General features: G+C 42.6%; 1 protein-coding gene across 1 annotated transcript in view; it reads left to right on the forward strand.

The window, feature by feature from the left end:
• The window catches only part of Aldh9a1 (aldehyde dehydrogenase 9 family member A1), a 29061-nt gene extending 9722 nt beyond the window's left edge, over positions 1 to 19339 (forward strand). The window contains exons 3-11 of the mRNA XM_070034185.1: positions 654 to 783; positions 1690 to 1824; positions 2989 to 3185; positions 4630 to 4770; positions 11475 to 11663; positions 11863 to 11950; positions 13101 to 13242; positions 17008 to 17120; positions 18106 to 19339. Coding sequence (XP_069890286.1) covers positions 654 to 783; positions 1690 to 1824; positions 2989 to 3185; positions 4630 to 4770; positions 11475 to 11663; positions 11863 to 11950; positions 13101 to 13242; positions 17008 to 17120; positions 18106 to 18200 — 1230 coding nt within the window. The 3' untranslated portion in view covers positions 18201 to 19339. The remainder of the gene's footprint in view (positions 1 to 653; positions 784 to 1689; positions 1825 to 2988; positions 3186 to 4629; positions 4771 to 11474; positions 11664 to 11862; positions 11951 to 13100; positions 13243 to 17007; positions 17121 to 18105) is intronic.
• The last annotated feature ends 570 nt before the right edge of the window (positions 19340 to 19909 follow it).

Here is a 19909-nt window from a genome sequence, read left to right on the forward strand (position 1 = left end):
GAGATGTGGCTCAAGCACTAGTAAGTGTAAAGTTTTGAGTTCAAATCCCAGGAACCACCCCTTCCCCCCCCCCCCCCCCACAAATTTCATGAATCTTTGAAATTCCCACATGCATTATGCAGCCTAAGTGATAGAGAAAAATCCTCAGCCCTCTGTGATTGTCAGATGTGTTGAAATTGTTGTGTGATCTGCTGAGACTTTGGCTGCCTTAATTTGCTTCCAGGAACCACATGATGCCCCCTAAGCAAGGTCAAGTGAATATGGGAAAATAACCATTTTAGATTTGCCGAAAGGTGGCATGTTTGTTTTGTGCCAGTCCTGGATCTTGAACTTGAGTGTTTCTGCTCATGGCTAGCACTCCACTGCTTGATCCATGGCCTTGCTTCTGCCTTTTTTTTTTTTTTTTCTTTTTGGTTGTTAATTTGGAGATAGTCTCACTGACTTTATTGCTTGGGCTAGGTTTTGAACTTTGATCCTCAGGTCTCAGCTTCCTGAGTAGCTAGGATTGAAGATGTGAGCCATCAGTGTTTGACAAGGTGGCATGATTTTTTTTTCCCATCCTGGGTCTTGAACTCAGGGCCTGGGTGCTGTCCCTGAGCCTCTATGTGTGCAAGGTAATGTGTCTTATATCTAGTCTTCTGTTTTACTCAAAGGAGCGGACAAATGAAATTGCCAATGTGGAGACCATCAACAATGGGAAGTCCATCTTCGAAGCCCGCTTAGACATTGAAAATTGCTGGCAGACCCTGGAATATTTTGCAGGCTTAGCTGGATCCATGGCTGGTAAGCCTTTTCCTTTCTCTGCTCACAAGATCTAGAGGAGCAGAGCCTAGTGATGAAGAGAAAACATCTTTGAGTTAACACAGCCCTGGTTTAAATTTGGGGGTCACTGCTTTCTATTTGAGTGCACAGGATTTACTTTATCCTGTCTTATCTAAGCTGGAGATAACGCCCTGTACCTCTTGGATTGTTTTAAAGATTAAATGAGCTACTACATGTAAATCACCCAGCACGTACATGTTCTGGCAGGAGCACATCATGTGTTTGTTTGATGGATTTAGCAAAAGACTAACAACTTAGAAAGCCTGCAGCAGTTCATATTTGATGGTTAGTAGGACTCAGCTGGGCCAAAAGTCCACACACTTCTTTGCTACTGAGTCTTCTCCTCATTTTTATTTCATTTGATTTATCAAAAGAGGTTCTGGAAACTTTGTTTTGGGAATTGAGCAAGGTGCCAGTGGTTTATGCCTAGCTACTAAACAGGCTGAGATCTGAGAATTGCAATTTGAAGCCAACTTTGACAGAAAAGTCTGAGACTCTTATCTCTAATTAACCAACAAAAAGTGGAAGTGGAGCTATAGATCAAGTGGTAGACATCCAGCCTTGAGTAAAAAAGTAAGGGACACTACTCAAGCCCTGAGTTCAAGTCCTAGTACCTGGAGGAAAAAATATTAATTTAAGTAGGATGAACATGTGCTGGTAAAAATCTTAGGGAAGCATGGATCTCTGTTCTTTTTGTTGTTGCTGTTGTGTAAATATTTATTTATTTTTTGAGACAGGATTTTTGGTAGCTCAGGATGCCCCTTGGAGTTGAGATTCTCCCAAATCTACCTTAGTGCTGGGATTACAGGCATGTACTACCATCCTTCAGCAAACTATATCCTACTTTCTCCTTTGTTTTCCCCTTAGGTGAACACATTCAGCTCCAAGGTGGATCCTTTGGTTATACCAGAAGAGAACCACTGGGGGTCTGTGTGGGGATAGGAGCATGGAACTACCCCTTCCAGATTGCCTGTTGGAAGTCAGCTCCAGCTTTGGCCTGCGGTAAGAATGAATTACTCTGCACTGTGAGCTGCTGGTCTCTCCTATTCTCTGCTCTTCACCTCTCTATAAACACACACTTGGAAGCAGAAAGGGCTTGTTTGGGATATTCACACCTCAGCGGAGGGAGGTCCATTCCTGCCCAGCTTGTCCCTCATATTACTTAAGTTATACACACTAGTCATGTCTATATATTCCTTAAAAAAATTATGCCTAGGGCTGGGAATGTGGCTTAGTGGTAGAGTGCTTGCCTAGCATGCATGAAGCCCTGGGTTGGGTTCCTCAATACCACATAAACAGAAAAAGCCAGAATAGAGCTGTGTCTCAAGTGGTAGAGTGCTAGTAGCCCTGAGCAAAAAGAAGTTCAGGGACAGTGTTCAAGCCCCAGGACTGGCAGAAAAAAAAAATTATGTCTACCATTTGTTTATTTAGTTTTGGGCAGTAGTGAGGATTGAACTTGGCAGGTCACCGTGCTTGCTAGGGAGGTCCTCTACCTCTTGAACCTGCCCTCAGCTCTCTACTTTAGTATGAGGAGAGGAGGCAACTTTTTTCCCTGCTAAATTGCATTAGACTTGGCTTTCCTGGACAAGAATTTCCAGAAGTAGAAGATAAGCTATCACCTTCATTGGTGTCCTAAGAGAAATGATAAAGCTACCATCAGAGCAGCTCTGCTGGTTGAAAAACAGAGATTGCTGGGAGCAAGACAGTGTATTTTTAAAGGATTTTGAGGGAACGCTGTAGTTAGGACACTGAAATGTGGTTCTGTCCTTTTGTTTTTGCACTTTTTTTTTTTGTCTGAGGGGCAGTGTATAAAGGAGGAATAGGTTCAGAGGTAAGCCACTAGCTTTTGGGACCTTTCAGGTATTTGGTTTTAACTGATATGTAATGGGACTGATTGTACCTCAAATGCTGATGGAAGCTTTAAAGGAGGTGATTTATGTACAATGGCCTTGCTATGCAAGTGTAAGGAAATACTATTTGAGACTGAGCAAGTGTATCATGTGAGCTGCCTTTAATGAGAGAAAGCAAGATAGGAAGGACAAGATTGTCTGTTTAAGAACATTGTGGGTGTGGAATTTGATGGGAGGATGGGAAACAGTTGGAAGTGTCTGGGCTTGTTCTTAAAGGATCACCACTTTTGAGTGTGTGTGTCTTGCATTTCTGCAGGAAATGCCATGGTCTTTAAACCTTCTCCCTTCACGCCTGTTTCTGTTTTGCTCCTGGCTGAAATCTATACCGAGGCTGGTGTGCCTCCTGGGCTCTTCAATGTGGTGCAGGGAGGTGCTGCCACAGGCCAGTTTCTCTGTCAGCATCGCGATGTGGCCAAGGTTTCCTTCACCGGAAGTGTGCCTACTGGAGTGAAGGTACAGAAGAACCCAGCCTTGGTGAACTCACATGATTCTGGATCTGGTAGTGCCAGATATGCTACACTACTGTCATGTTGATGGATCCATACTCCTTTCTCCAGGACGTGTTTTATATGTCTTTGGATTTTACCTAGATGATATGGGGCCAGAGCCTGAAGCGGAAGTGGGAGGCAGGGAGGGAACATGCCTGGGCCTAGTGTGGAGAAGGGGACAGTGGGGAGAGTGGGGGCCTGTGTAGAAGGCAATTTTGTCAGGTTATTTCACATTCATTTGTTTTTACTTCAGTTTGTGTTCTGAGCTCTGTTAGCCTGAAACACAGTAACACAAGAATTCCTGGCTTGATAATCCTGGGAATTTGTCAGGGTTTTAAATGAACCCCCTCTTTAGATTTTATTTTTAATAATTAATTTGTGCTGGCAGTGGGATTTGAACTTGGGACCTGGGCACTGTACCTCAGCCTTTTCACTCAAGGCTGGCACTCTACGACTTGAGCCATGCCTGTACTTCTAGCTTTATTTTTTAAATTCTTTTTTTTTTTTTTTCCACAGTGGTCCCTGCGTGTCCTGTTTGAGTACCTGCTTTTTTTTTTTTTTTTTTTTTTTTTTTTTTTTTTTTGTGAAAATACTATACAGAGGAGTTACAATTACATGGGCAAGATAATGAGTACATTTTTTATCAAGCATTGTTGCCTCCTTCTTTGTTTCCCCTTCCTATCCCTTCCCATCTTTCCCAATCCCCCTTTTTAAATTCTTTATTGTGATTAAGTGATTACATAATTTCACAAATTTTACAGTATTGTGGGATAGTGATGCTTAGTTAAATTTACAAACACATTCTAACTTTCATGGGGCAAATTGTCTATGGTGGTCTATAAAGTTTATGAGTTCTATGAGCTTTGACAATACAGTTATTTCTTCCACATCGGGTGATATTGTACATTCCTTTCTTTTTTGCATAGTATTAGCTGTTCCCTCTTTCCCACTCATTCCCTCCCTCCCATCGCTGCCATTGAGTTGCTTAGTTTGTTTTGATCAATGTCCAGTGCAGCTGATGGGTCCCACTGTTGTATGTTTTTCCCTGACTTCCTCTAGTTCTGTGTCCTCCAGCTTTCTGCTGGCTAATTGGAGATAAATGTTTCATAGAGTTTTCTTCCTCAGCTGGCTTCAAACCTTGATCCTCAGAACTTAGCTTCCTGAGTAGTTAGGATTATAGGCATGAGCCACCAATACCTGACTTCCTCTTTAGCTTTTAAAGTATAGTTCTGTGGATATACTTCAGATTTTTGGAAAAGAGTATTTTAAGTAGACAAAGGGCACAGTGTATTAATGGGTAAGGCTGTAGGTCATAATATAGTTCAGGGTGACTGGGTTTAGGTTTAGGTGGGTTGGCATGCAGACTAACTCGTGTTCACCCTCCTGCGTACTTTGTTTTATTCTGTAAGATCATGGAGATGTCAGCTAAAGGAATCAAACATGTTACCTTGGAGCTCGGGGGCAAATCTCCTCTCATCATCTTCTCTGACTGTAACATGGAGAATGCTGTGAAAGGGGCACTGATGGCTAACTTCCTCACACAAGGCCAGGTATGGACCTGTATGGGAGAGGCTTAGAAGGAGTGTCTACTGGTGACCTAACAGCAGGTCCTCTTGCTTTCTGTTGTGAGGTATTTGCAGGCTTCCAGAATAGTTGCACTAACAGAATTTCTTCATGTCCTGAAACCTAAAGTGAAAATATTTACTTGATGGTTTTCTTCATCTATTTCCTATATAAGTATACATGTTATGATAAGAAGGCCCCTAACCTCCAAATATTTCAGTGTTGCTGATGTCAAAGAAGTACATTCTTTTATACCAGTTCAGTATTCTTTGTATATATGTGTGTGAGTGCACACCAGTACTAGGCCTTGAACTCAGAGGCCTGGCACTGTCCCTGAGCTTCTTTGCTCAAGGCTAGCACTCTACCACTTGAGCCACAGCTCCACTGCAAGCTGTTTTGGTAGTTAATTGGAGGTAAGAGTCTCAGACTTTCATGACTGGGCTGGTTTCTAATCATGATCCTCAGATCTCAGCCTCCCAAGTAGCTAGGATTTGTAAGTGTGAGTAACCAGCTCCCAACTTGGTTCAGTACACTTAGTAAAAGAATAAATTGGAGCTGGGCAATGGTGGCTCATGCCACCAGGAGGCTACTCAGGAAGCTGAGGTCTGAGGATCGTCATTTAAGGCCAGCCCAGCTTGGGCAGGAAAATCCCTGAGACTCTTATCTCCAATAACCCACTCAGAAAACAGGAAGTGGCAGTGGCTCAAGTGGTAGAGCGCTAACCTTGAGCTGAAGAGCTGAGGGACAGCGTTCAGGCCCAGAGTTCAAGCCCCATGACTAACAAAAAAATAAAAATATAAATAAATCAATTGGGACTGGGAATGTGGCTTAGTAGTTAAAATTTATGTACAAAGATATTAGTCACCCTATTACTTATGATAGTCAAAACTGTAACATTCTAAATCTCCCTTAGGAAAAAATATTTGTGTGAGTTTAGATGCATTTCTATTAGGAACTACTATAATCCCCATTAGAAAAGATCCTGTTGGGGGGCTGGGAAGGTGGCTCAGTGGTAGAGCGCTTGCCTTGCATGCATGAGGCCCTGGGTTGGATTCCTCAGCACCACATAAGCAGAAAAAGCTAGAAGTTGGCCGGGTGCCAGTGGCTCATGCCTGTAATCCTAGCTAGTCAGGAGGCTGAGATCTGAGGATCGCAGTTCAAAGCCAGCCAGGGCAGGAAAGTCTGTGAGACTCTTATCTCCAATAAAACACACACACACACACACACACACACACACACACACACACACACACACACACACACACACACACACACACACACACACACACACACACACACACACACACCACACACACACACCCTTCCCCCCACCCCCCCCCCCGGAAGTGGCACTGTGGCTCCACTGGTAGAGCACTAGCCTTGAGCTGACAAGCTGAGGGACAGTGCCCAGGCCCAGAGTTCAGGCCCTAGGACTGACAAAACCAAAACAAAATTCCCCCAAAATCCTGTTGGACTGGGAATGTGGCTTAGTGGTAGAGTGTTTGCCTATCATGCATAAAGCCGTGGGTTGATTCTTCAGTACCACATACACAGAAAAATCCAGAAGTGGTGCTGTGGCTCAAATGGTAGAGCACTAGCTTTGAGCAAAAAGAAGCTCTGGGACAGCACCAAGGACCTGAGTTCAAGCCCCAGGATTGGCCAAAAAAAAAAAAAAAAAAAAAGAATAAACATTGATACATTGATAGATTTTTCTTTTTTTCTTTTTCTTTTTTTTTTGGGCCCGGTCATGGGGCCTGAACTCTGGGCCTGGGCGCTGTCCCTCAGCTCTTCAGCTCAAGGCTAGCACTCTGCCACTTGAGCCACAGCGCCACTTCCAGCTTTTTTTTCTTTTTGCTTATGTGGTGCTGAGGAATCGAACCCAGGGCCTCAGGCATGCAAGGCATGCGCTCTACCACTGAGCCACCTTCCCAGCCCCACATTGATAGATTTTTCTTAACAGCTGGCCTATGTCTTCTTAGCCAAAGATTTTGTTCAAGATCCATTTTGTGACCTTAAATTTTTTTCCTTTATGATTAAGAATTATCTTCTATATGATATGTTGAGACTGTTTCCTTCCTCATCAAATGTTTTACTCAATAGCTTAGTTTCTTCATGAGGATTCCTGCTAAGAACAGTTTGTTTGTTTGTTTTTGCAGTTGTAGGGCTTGAACTCTGGGCTTGGGCGCTGTCCCTCAGTTCTTCAGCTCAAGGCTAGCGCTCTACCACTTGAGCCACAGTGCCACTTCCAGTTTTCTAGTGGTTTATTGGAGATAAGAGTCTCACAGATGTTCCTGCCCGGGCTGGCTTTGAACCGTGATCCTCAGATCTCAGCCTCCTGAGTAGCTAGGATTATAGGCATGAGCCACCAGTGCCCGGCATAAGAACAGTTTTTGAGGTGGTTTTCTACCTTCTCTGTGTGTCAGTCCATCTTCTACTCCAAGAAGGAATTTCACCTTCTCCTGTTTTTCATTTACTAACATTTTTAATTTTATTCTATGGGTTGTAATCCATTATTTATTTTACAATCACTATTTATTATGTAACCTTTATTTACTTTAATTTTTATTTATTTTTTTTTTACCAGTCATGAGGCTTGAACTCAGGGCCTGGGTACTGTCCCTGACCTTCTTTTTGCTCAAGGCTAACACTCTACCACTTGAGCCACAGCTCCAATTCTGGCTTTTTCTCTTCATATGGTACTGAGGAATTGAACCCATGGCTTCATGCATACTAGGCAAGCTCTCTACTGCAAAGCCACATTCCCAGCCCCATTATTTATTTTGATAAGTCAGATAACTGCAGGTTTGGCTAGTAGGAGCCCTTTCTACAACTTTTTTTTTTTTTTGGCCAGTCTTGAGGTTTCAACTCAGGGCCTGGGCACTGTCCCTGAGCTTTTGCTCAATGCTAGGCACTCTACCACTTGAGCCACAGTACCATTTCCAGCTTTTTTTTTTTTTCTTCTTCTGTTTTTGTGGTACTGAGGAATTAAATCCAGAGCTTCATGCATGTTAGGCAAGCAGTCTACCACTAAGCTATATTCCCAGCCTCTACAACTTCTTTGATACACTTTCTTCCTTGGAGTACTTCATTATTTCCTGGCACAGCCAGGTGTTCTAATCTCTAGGAAAGACTCCTTTCTTGGGCTGAACACTACAGTCAGTTCATCTAGGCACCCCTGGTTTCATTGAGTCAGAAGGTATTTAGAGATCAAGATGGTGGGCTTGGGATGTAGCTCAGTAGCAAGAGTGTTTGTTTAGCATGTGTTCAGGCCCTTGGTTTGTTCCCCAGCCCTGTTCATACCTCCCTTGCCCCTGCCATGGTCAAAACCCCCCCCAAAAAACAAACAAACCTCCCCCCAAAAAAACACCAAAATAAAAGCCAAGGTATAAGGGATTCTATATTCTCTTAAGAGGCCAGTGTTAAGAAATACACATTTAATGTGTATGAGTACACATACACACTCCTATGCTTGTGTGTGCCCCTATTAATAGCCACAAGTTATTGCAGATCATTCCAATTATAGTTCCACATCATAGGATTCAGTTTGGCTGTTTTCCTGTTTGACCTTCTCCCTGTTGTAATTTCCTTTTCTGGCAGTAAGAAATTTGATTCTTGTTATCCACGGTATATTTAGGTAATTGCTCAGTCCTTGAATGTACTACAGTAGTATAAAATTGATGAATCTATACTACCGTGAAAAGTAATTCTAAGTATGGGCATAATACCATGTTTAAGAGTTCCTTGGGGGAGGGGGAGGTAGCTCAGGGGTAGAGAGAATGTCGAGCATAAGAAAAACCCCAGGATTGGGGCTAGGAAGGTGGCTCAGTGGTAGAGTGCTTGCCTTGCATGCTCGAGGCCCTGGGTTCAATTCCTCAGCACCACATAAGCAAAAAGAAAAAAGCCGGAAGTGGTGCTGTGGCTCAAGTGGTAGAGCGCTAGCCTTGAGCTGAAGAGCTGAGGGACAGCGCCCAGGCCCAGAGTTCAGGTCCCACGACTGGACCCCAAAAAAAAGAAAAAAGAAAAACCCCAGGATTGGGCTGAGAAGGTGGCTCAGTGGTAGAGCGCTTGCCTTGCATGCTCAAGGCCCTGGGTTCGATTCCTCAGCACCACATAAGCAAAAAGAAAAAAGCCGGAAGTGGCGCTGTGGCTCAAGTGGTAGAGCACTAGCCTTGAGCTGAAGAGCTGAGGGACAGCGCCCAGGCCCAGAGTTCAGGCCCCATGACCGGACCCAAAAAAAAAAAAAAAAAAAAAAGAAAAACCCCAGGACTGCAAAAACAAAAGCTACTTTGGTCAGTCCATCTTTCCTTTCCTTCAGTATGGTTAGGATACTAATTTAGAATGACAGATTTTATTTTTTGTTTCTGTTTCATTGTGAGTTGATCTTTCCCATCCTTAAATATTAAAAACTCTAGCTGGGTGCTGGTGGCTCACACCTGTAATCCTTGCTACTCAGGAGGCTGAGATCTTAGGATCATGGTTCAAAGCCAACCTGTCAGTTACGGGCCTTAACTCTGGGCCTGGGAGTTGTCCCTCGCCTCTTCTGCTCAAGAGGAGCACTCTACCACTTGAGCCACAGTGCCACTTCCGGTTTCCTGGTTAATTGGAGATAAGAGTCTCCTGGACTTTTCTGCCTGGGCTGGCTTCAAATGGTGTTCCTCAGATCTCAGCCTCCTGAGTAGCTAGGATTATAGGCAAGAGCCACCAGTGCCTGGCTTTGAGAGACTCTTATCTCAAATTAACCACCAGAAAACTGGAGGTGGTAGTGTGGCTCAAAGTGGTAGAGTGCTCTCCTTGGGTGAAAGAACTCAGAGATAGTGCCTGAGCCCTGCGTTAAAGTGCCATGACTGACAAAGAGATTAAAAAAAATCTATTTTGATTGGATAAAACACTTAACTGGTTTTTTTTTTCTTTCTGTCCTTTGTGGGTCCTGGGTGCTGTTCCTGAGCTCTTCAGCTCAAGGCTAGCGCTCTACCACTTGAGCCACAGCACCACTTCCGGCTTTTTCTGCTTATGTGGTGCTGAGGAATCGAACCCAGGGCGTCATGCATGCAAAGCAAGTACTCTACCACTGAGCCACCTGCCCAGCCCCACTTAACTGGTTTTAAATGTCATAATTTCACAAAGCCACACTTCTTCTGTTCCCAGTATCTCCTCCTTTGCTGTTCCTGTCCATCCACTTGTGTCACCTTTCCTTTGTTGTGCTGCTTTTTGCAGCATTGTTAGAAGTACTCCCTTTTGCTTTTTGTTTTTACTTATTATATCCTGGAAGCCATTCTATTTCCTTCATTGTTTTTGGACTTTCTTTTCTGTTTATTTTACTATATTTTAATAATATTCATGTTAATGTCCGTGAGAAAGTCTAGTGATTCTTTTCTTTTATTTTCTTTTCTTTTTGGGTCCAATTGTGGGGCCTCAACTCTGGGCCTGGGCGCTGTCCCTCAGCTCTTCAGCTCAAGGCTAGCGCTCTACCACTGGAGCCACAGCACCACTTCTGGTTTTTTTCTTTTTGCTTATGTGGTGCTGAGGAATCGAACCCAGGGCCTCATGCATGCATGGCAAGCACTCTACCACTGAGCCACTTTCCCAGCCCCTCTAGTGATTATTTTCACTTTTAGAGTCAACCATTGACTGAAATTGAAATGCTCTTGTGTGTGTGTGTGCGTTTGGGTGCGTGTGTGCATGTGCTCATGCATGTGTCCGCACCTATCCTGAGGCTTGAACTCTGGGCCTGCGTACTGTCTCTGAGCTTTGCTCAAGGCTAGAATTCTACCACTTAAGCCACAGCTCCACTTACTGCTTTTTGGTAGTTAATTGGAGAAAAGAATGTGAAGGCAGCAGCAAAAGGAGATTATATGACCCAGGATCTTTTTCCTTTTGCAGGTTCTGAGATTTGAACTCAGGGCTGGTTGCTTGCTCAGCTTGCTTGTTCATAGCTGATACTCTACCATGTGAGCCATGCTTCCAGCTCAACTTTTTGCTGGTTAATTGGAGATGGTATCTCTGGGAAATTATGCTTGAGTTGACTTTGAGCCTCAATTGTCCAGTTTTCTCAGTGTCTTTCTCAGTGTCCTTAGCTAGGATTACAGGCATGAGCCACTTTTACTCAGCATGAGCATTAATTTTGATCTTAAAAGGTAGATTGCAGTTGCCAATATAGTCTACAGTTACATATGTGATTCTTCCTAGTAGGATTGGGGACGAGTTTTAGAAATGAAAAAATCCTTTTAGGGGCTGGGAAGGTGGCTCAGTGGTAGAGCACTTGCCTTGCATGCCTGAGGCCCTGGGTTCTATTCCTCAGCACCACATAAGCAAAAAGAAAAAAGCCGGAAGTGACGCTGTGGCTCAAGTGGTAGAGTGCTAGCCTTGAGCTGAAGAGCTGAGGGACAGCGCCCAGGCCCAGAGTTCAGGCCCCATGACCGGACCCCAAAAAAAAAATGTACTGTGTAACTTGAGGGTGGGGATGGAAAGGGACAAACAAGGGAGAATAATAGGGATGGTGTTGACCAAGAAGCGCTGTACTCATAATCTGACTCAGGGAATTATAACCTCTTTGTATAACTATATCATAATAATAGTAATAAAAATAATAAATATCATGTCTCTTTTAAGTTTAAAGTTGCTAGATTATTTTTCTTTTTCCATTTCCCTTTTCCTCCCTTATACAAATTCAGATCTTGTGTCTGCCCTTTAGGTTTGCTGTAATGGCACAAGAGTATTTGTGCAAAAGGGAATTTTTGATAAATTCACTGAAGAAGTGGTGAAACAGACCCAAAAGATAAAAATTGGAGATCCCTTTTTGGAAGATACAAGGATGGGTCCCCTTATCAACAAACCACATCTGGAGAAGGTTCTTGGCTTTGTTAAATTGGCAAAGGAAGAGGTAAGAAACGAGAGGCGGCTAAGAGGGCAGTGAAAGGCTGCTGGCTGAGTGTCTCTTCTGGTTAATATCCAGTGGCCATTCATGCCCTTCTGCAATGCTAGTCTATGCTCTTGCAGTGGGGAGATTTTAATGTTTCCGGAATGCATATGGGAGTGACATGTTTATCACAGAAGATGTGTTCTTTCTCTTTTCTTTCCAGGGTGCTAAAGTGTTATGTGGTGGAGATGTGTATGTTCCTGAGGATCCCAAATTAAAAGATGGATATTACATGAAACCTTGTATATTAAGTATGTCTTCTTGTCTGCTTTTAAATGGGTTCAATGAAGTATTAAGTATATCGGAATGATTATGTGTAAAGTATGTATGGAATATAAAGCAATGACCCAGGTGTCTTAAATAGACGTGGGTTACATCTGAAGCCCTCTGGGTGCCCTGTCTCTAGGTCAGCCATATGTATTAGGTTCCACGAGAAGCTCAAGGAAATGAAAGTAGCTAGATACTGGTGGTTCACACCTGTAATCCTAGTTACTCAGGAAGCTAAGATCTGAGGATCAGTGTTTGAAGCCAGCCTGGGCAGGAAAGTCCATGACACTTTTATTCCAATTAAGCACCAAAAAAACCAGAAGTAGAGCTATGGCTCAAGCAAAAAAGCTCAGGGACAGAGTCCAGGTCCTGAGTTCAAGCCCCAGAACCAGTACCAAAAATAAGTTTATCATTAGGATATTAATTTTTGTTTAGTTTCCTCTCTTTTGCATGTTTGTTTCTTTTCACTATTTAACATTGTGATGAATATTTTGTAAAGTCAGTGTTGTTTGACTGAGTAGAGGTAGAGTTACACAAAGGCTGTAATTTAATAGAGATTATGAAACTGCCAGGTGGAAAGGATATTCTAGCTAGTATTCACAGTGGCCATGTTATAATGGACTTTTTTTTTTTAATAAAGTGCTATATTTTCCTGTTTACTGTGAATAGTGCATTAAAACATTTCCTAAAATGAATTTTTTAAAAATTATGGTTAAGTAGTTACATGAAGAGGTTATAATTCCATAAGTCAGATTATGAGTACAATACATGTTGATCAATGTCATTCCTTCCATTGTGCTCCCTTATTTCCCCTCCCATTCCTATTCTCAAAGGAAGAAGACATTTTTGAGGGTCTGAGCTAACACTCCCTTCTCTGACATACTGTTTTCTTTTTTTTTTTTTTTTGGGGTCCTGTCATGGGGCTTGAACTCTGGGCCTGGGCGCTGTCCCTCAGCAATTCAGCTCAAGGCTAGGGCTCTACCACTTGAGCCACAGTGCCACTTCCGGCTTTTTTCTTTTTGCTTATGTGGTGCTGAGGAATCAAACCCAGGGCCTCAGGCATGCGAGGCAAGCGCTCTACCACTGAGCCACCTTCCCAGGCCCTGACATACTGTTTTCTATAACTGCTTTCAGCTAATTGCAGAGATGACATGACCTGTGTGCAGGAAGAGATCTTTGGACCTGTTATGTCCATTTTATCGTTTGACAGTGAAGAGGAGGTTCTGGAAAGGGCCAACAACACCACTTTTGGACTAGCAGCGGGTGTTTTTACCAGGTACGTAGAAAGGGACCCCAAATGAAGCAGCTTTGAAGGGTTGAGCTTACAGGAGGCTAAGATGAGCAGCTGACCTTCCTCCTCCCCACAAGTTGCCCTCCAGCCATCAGCATTTTCCATTTTTGCAGTTTATGCTTTTTCCTTTTGCAATGCTGAGGATGGAACCCAGGGTCTGGTCCATTCCAGGCAAGTACTCTGCCACTGAGATACCCTCCCCCTCCAATCTTGTTTGCTTTGCTTTAAGTGAGGCGATGCCAAAGCAGCATTTTGTAGTTTGCCCTCAATGGCCTGGCAACCTTGCTCTCAGTGTAAATTGAACCATGAATTTTGCTGATGAAAAGGCTGTTCACTTTCATTCCTTCACTGAGTAAACATTTTAGGTTCTGGCCTGTGTAAAGCATTGGGTTAGGTACTTACTGGAAACATACATATTTCTACAATTAAAACAATGTTTTAATATTATTATAAAGGTGTTATAAAGAGGGGTTACAGTCAAGTAAAGAGTACGTTTCTTTTTGGGCAATGTCACCCCTTCCTGTATTTCTCCCATTTAGAAATTTATAAGCAAATGAGTACTGGTAATATTCTTCAAAAATAGGATTATTATTATTATTATTTTTGTCAGTTGTGGGGCTTGAACTCTAGGCTTAGGCACTGTCCCTGCACTCTTCAGCTCAAGGCAAGCACTCTACCACTTGAGCCACAGCGCCACTTCCGGTTTTCTGGTGGTTTATTGGAGATAAGAGTCTCATGGACTTTGCTGCCCCGGCTGACTTTGAACTGTGATCCTCAGATCTCAGCCTCCTGAGTAGTAGGATTATAGGCATGAGCCACCAGTGCCTGGCAGGATTAATTTTTTTGTCAGTCCTGGGTCTTGAATTTAGGGCCTTGGTACTGTCCGTGAGTTGCTTTTGCTCAAGGCTAGTATTCTACCACTTGAACCACAGCACTACTTCCGGCTTTTTCTGTTTATGTGGTACTGAGGAATTGGACCCAGGGTTTCACTAGGCAAGCACTCTACCTAAACCGTATTCCGAGTCCAACAGGATCTTTTTTTAATGGGGCTTATAGTAGTCCTAATAGTTGGACTGAGATGTAGCTTAGTGGCCGTGTACTTGCCTAGCAAAACGTCCTGGCTTTGATCCCCAGTACCAAAAAAGAAAAGACAAAAAAAAAAATACAGTTTAAAAAAAAACAAAATCTAGGAGCTGGGAAGGTGGCTCAGTGATAGAGTGCTTGCCTTGCATGCATGAGTCCCTAGGTTCGATTTCTCAGCACCACATAAGCAGAAAAAGCCAGAAGTGGTGCTGTGGCTCAAGTGGTGGAGCGCTAGCCTTGAGCTGAAGAGCTGTGGGACAGTACCCAGTAGGCCCAGAGTTCAAGCCCTATGGCCAACAAAAAAAAAACAACAACAACAACAAAAAACCCCTAATAGGATTGCATTCTAACTCACATAGATAGTTTTTCCTAAGAGAGATTTAGGATATTCCAGTTTTGAATATCATATATAATATTGTGACTAATATTTTTGTATATAAATTTTAACTAATACAAGTAAAAGTGATTTGGGAGCAGAGTTTTTCTGAAAAAGCCAGGCATGGTGCTACATAGACATATGTAACACTAGCACTCAATAGTCTGATGCAGGAGGATCATGAGTTTGAGGTTAGCTTGGGCTGTGGAGTAAGAGTGTCTCAAAAAAAAATCACTAAAATCAAGTATGTATTTCTTGATTGTGCACAAACTTTGATTAGATGGCAATAGAAGGCAGATTTTTTTTTTCCATTTAGAGTTAATGCTGTTTGTTTGATGTGATGTCAGAGGTCAGATTATTTGTTGCTCTGTGGTCAAGAACCCAGGAAGGAAGGCCACGTCTACTCTCCAGTGAAGCATCTTGAAGGCCTGCTGTAATTGCTTCCCTTTGAGTTCTGAAGAAAAGGTTGGGAGCTGCTTTGCTAATGAGATGAGATGATTGAGCAGGTTAAGTGTTCTTGCTTGACTATCATCCATACTGGCAAAGCCCATCAGGAGGAAGTGTGATCCCAATGTGCTGAGTTACTTCTTTCTTATTTTTTTGTTGGTCATGGGGCTTGAACTCTGGGCCTGGCTGCTGTCCTTCAGCTCTTCAGCTCAAGGCAAGCACTATACCACTTGAACCACAGTGCCGCTTCTGGGTTTCCGTCTGGGCTGGCTTTGAACCTTGATCCTCAGATCTCAGCCTCCTGAATAGCTAGGATTACAGGCCTGAGCCACCAGCACCTGGCTTTTTTTTTTTTCTTAAACAACTTTACATTCTAACAACCTTACTGGGATTAAGGCACACACCATACAGCTCATCTATTTTAGTGTTTTTAGTATATTTGCAGAATTATGCAATTATAGCTGCAAAAGAGTCTAATTTTAGAATATTATCAGTAGATTTTCTTGATCCCAAGAAGAAACTGGGTCCCTTAACAATCACCTCTCATGTTTTCTCCTTCTCAGATCCTGCAACATTGTTCTATTCTGTCCCTGTGAATTTGCTCATTCTGAACATTTTTTACAGGTGTAGTCATACCGTTGTGGTGTTTGTGTTGGCTTCTTCCACTTCTCCTGTTTTCAAAGTTTATATATGTTGGAGCATGTATCAGTAAATTCCTTTTTCCTCCTGAAAAGTTTTCCATTGTATGGATATACCACCTTTTGTTTATAAGATTTCTTTGCGGGCTGGGATGTAGCTCAGTGGCAAAGCGCTTGCCTATAAAGTGCAACGTCCTGGGTTCGATCCCCAGTACCAAAAAAGAAAAGACAAAAAAAAATACAGTTAAAAAAGATTTCTTTGCTTTTTGAGACAGGATTTCATTGTGTAGCTCAGGCTAGTCTGGAACTTGCAATCCCCTTACTTCAGCCTCCTGAGTCTGGTATTACAGCTTTAAACTACCATGCCCAGCTTACTGTTTATCCATTCATCTGTTGATGGATAATTGTCAGATTGTTCCTAGTGTTTTTTTTTTTTTTGTCAGTCATGGGACTTGAACTCAGGGCCTGGACATGTCCCTGAGCTTTTTTTTGCGTAAGACTAGCTCTCTACCACTTTGAGCCACAGGAGTACTTTGTTTTCTGGTGGTTATTTAATGGTGTGTCATTGCAGTTTTGCTTTATATTTGTGTTGATTGTTTGCCATTTTCTTGACAGTTTTTATTTGCAACACAAAAGTTTTAATTTTGACAAGCCTGGTTTTTTTTTTTCAGTTTTGCTACTTTTAGTGTTATATTTTAGGGGCTTTGTCTAGGCTAAGGTCATGGGGCTTTTTCCCATGTTTCTTCCTACAAGTTTCCTGGTTTTCCCTCTGACACTGTAAGTCTGTGGTCCACATGAGTGGATATTGTGTGTAGAATGAGAAAGGACCTTTTGTGTGTATGTATGTGGTTGTTCTTACACTATTTGTTGAAATATTTTCCCTTATTGAATAGTTTTTTTTTTAATTTAATTTTATTGTCAAGGTGATGTACAGAGGGGTTACAGTTACATACGTAAGATAGTAAGTACATTTCTTGTCTGTTGAGTAGTTTCTATGCCCTTGTTGTTCTTTATTTCATAAGTGCTGTTGGATGAAATGAAAACTAAATCTATTTCTGTTTTGCTTAAATGGTGAGTGGTTTTGAAACATTTTGAAGAAACAAAAATTTGGCAAGATTTCAGGACCTTTAGATCTAGCAGTCTGATGTGTTCCTGTAGGAGCATAGCGTAAGCACTGTGAATAACCACAGTCTCTTTTCTCCACAGAGACCTCCAGCGGGCTCACAGAGTAGTGGCAGAGCTGCAGGCTGGAATGTGCTTCATTAACAACTATAATGTCAGCCCAGTGGAATTGCCCTTTGGTGGATATAAGAAATCAGGTGAGGCTGGGAAAGTGGCTTAGTGGTAGAGTGCTTGCTTAGCATCCATGAAACCCTGGTTTTGATTCCCCAGCACCACATACACAGAAAAAGCCAGAGGTAGCTCTGTGGCTCAAGTGGTAGAACACTAGCCTTGAGCAAAAAGCTCAGGGACAGTGCCCACGTCCTGAGTTTAAGCCTCAGGATGCAAAAAAGAAATCAGGTAAGGAGCTGGAAAGTGCAAAAGCAAGCCAGGTTGCTAAGAGGACTGTCATATAACCAGTCATTATACCCCAGTGGTCCTAAGTCTACCTGGGTATTATTCACCTGGGGAAATACATAGACTCCTAGTCTTGTCCAGACCCACTGTGCCAGTCTGTGGGAATGGAGGCCAAGTGTCTGCAGAGGGTTCTGCGGTGCACATATTAAATCATTCTATCTGGGCCATGTTTTTAAATGTCATAATTTACCACAGTTCTAACTCCCTCCCTCCCACTGGGAGTATTTTCCTTAAGCTACTGCTGCCCCATTTCATAGTCAGACATGTATTATCATCATATGTCAGAGACCTTGTGTCTGGCAAATACTTACAGGCATCATGTGGGCAAATACATAAACACTACTGAAATGGTCCTGGCAAGTTTTACAGTCTGATTTGGTATTTAGAATTGTCCTGGCATTTCTTAATCACCTCTATCCCTGTAGGGCACTTGGAATAACTGGATACATAGCCCAAATATAATTACTACTAAGGTACCATTTAGTATGGTCTGAATCACCCAGAATAATGTACACTGAAGTTAAGGTTCATGTTATGTGTTTTCCTGTCCTTATCCCTAAAGACCTGTGGGTCACACTTCCCATCCCTAGCCCACAGATAGCACATGGGTTGAAGACTGGATCCCATATGTGAAGATTCTGTGTTCTTCCCTGCCTCAATAAGCAGTGTGCGCTTTCTCTGACAATGTCAGTGACAGCTCATCCTAGCCCATTCTCTTCCTTTTAGGGTTTGGCAGAGAGAATGGCCGAGCGACAATCGAGTATTACTCTCAGCTGAAGACTGTGTGTGTGGAGATGGGTGATGTGGAGTCTGCTTTCTGAAATTCTTCTGTGAGGTCTGTCCATGAGAGAACTGAGAGCTTGTCAAGTCTAGACTTGCAGTTATTCTGGATAATTGTTCAGTGTTCTTCACCTATCACTCACCTCTCCAATGAAAATGTGCCTGAATGCCCTTTAGATAGTAATCAAGGAAACTGTGATTTTCCTCAAAGCTAATTTCTGTGAAATCTGCCAAAGCCAAGAACGCACTTCAAGAGAATAGGTAGATTAAACATTACATTTCTTCTACTTCTGATTCCAGCCATGTTAATTTCTTCTTTCTTCTTTCTCTTTTTTAGCTTACTTTAAAGAACATGATACTTTGTAGTTTGCTAGTAGACTCAGTAGATATGATTTCTTTTGGCTGACTTTTGTGTGTGTGTTGGTACTGGGCTTAAATTCAGGGCCTGGTGCTGTCCCTTAAGTTTTCCACTCAAGGCTGGTTCACTACTATTTGAGCCCCAGCTATACTTCATACTTAAATACTAAGTATTACATTTAATACTCAGAGATGAGTCTCATAGACTTTTCTGCTCAGGCTGACTTTGAACCTCAACACTCAGATCTCAGCCTCCTTGTATAGTGGCCAGTGAGTCACTGGCACTGGGCTTTGTTGATATTTTTTTCCCCAGGTCATGGGGCCTGAACTCTAGGCCTGAGCACTGTCCTTCAGCTCTTCAGCTCAGGCTAGTGCTCTACCACTGAGCCACAGAGCCACTTCCAGGGCCTCATGCATGCAAGGCAAGCACTCTACCACTGAGCTACCTTCCCTTCCTTGTTGACATTTTTAAAGCTGTGTTCTTCTGTCATTCCCATTGAGAAAACTGATGATTCATATAGAGAGATTAAATAATAGATATAGAGGGATTAAATAATAATATAGAGGGATTAAATAATAGATGAGGGTCAGGTTTTGTACAACTTGGAAATTGATTTCATTCAACCCCCCACACACACATATACATACACCCCCTAGTAAAACTTGCCTCTGGTCCTTAAATACTACATATAGCTTGTTCGCTTGATTTTTAGCACCCTAACCCAAGTTTGTTCTCTTACAGCAAAAAAAGTTGCTTGTTTAAGTGCTTAAATATCACTGCTAATGTTTAGTGAAATTAAAAATAAATTACATGTTAATCCTTTTTCTTTCTTGTTTTGAAACTCAACACAACTTAAGGCTGTGGCTGAGGGATCTGATCCACCTCTGGCAGTTAATACAAAGGGCAGATTGAGTTGCTATAAAGAATTTATAGGGCCAGGTGCTGGTGGCTGAACCTGTAATCCTTGATTCTCTGGAGGTTGAGATCTGAGGATCTCAAAGCCAACCAAGGCAGGAAAGTCCTTGAGACTCTTATCTCTGATAAACCACTCAGAAAACCAGAAGTGGCGCTGTGGCTCAAATGGTAGAGCTCTAGCCTGGAGCTGAAGAGCTGAGGGCCCAGAGTTCAAACCCCACAACCTACAAAAAAAAAACAAAACCCAACAAAACTTATGGCCCCAGGTTGTTTCCCATTGTGATGGGGCCAATCCTGAAGAGCTGGCACATCACATCACGTTCCTTGTTGGAGGCTGCTGCATTGAGACCCTGCCCTGCCCTTTCTCTCCTTTCAGGGGAATAGTTAATAACAAATGATGTTGGCAGATTGAGTTAAAAGAATTGAGGGACAGGCCAGGCACTGGTGGCTCACACCTGTAATCCTAGCTACTCAGGA

Source organism: Dipodomys merriami, unplaced genomic scaffold (assembly GCF_024711535.1).
Source record: "Dipodomys merriami isolate MVZ:Mamm:240054 unplaced genomic scaffold, mDipMer1.0.p SCAF_24, whole genome shotgun sequence".
Lineage (NCBI taxonomy): Eukaryota > Metazoa > Chordata > Mammalia > Rodentia > Heteromyidae > Dipodomys > Dipodomys merriami.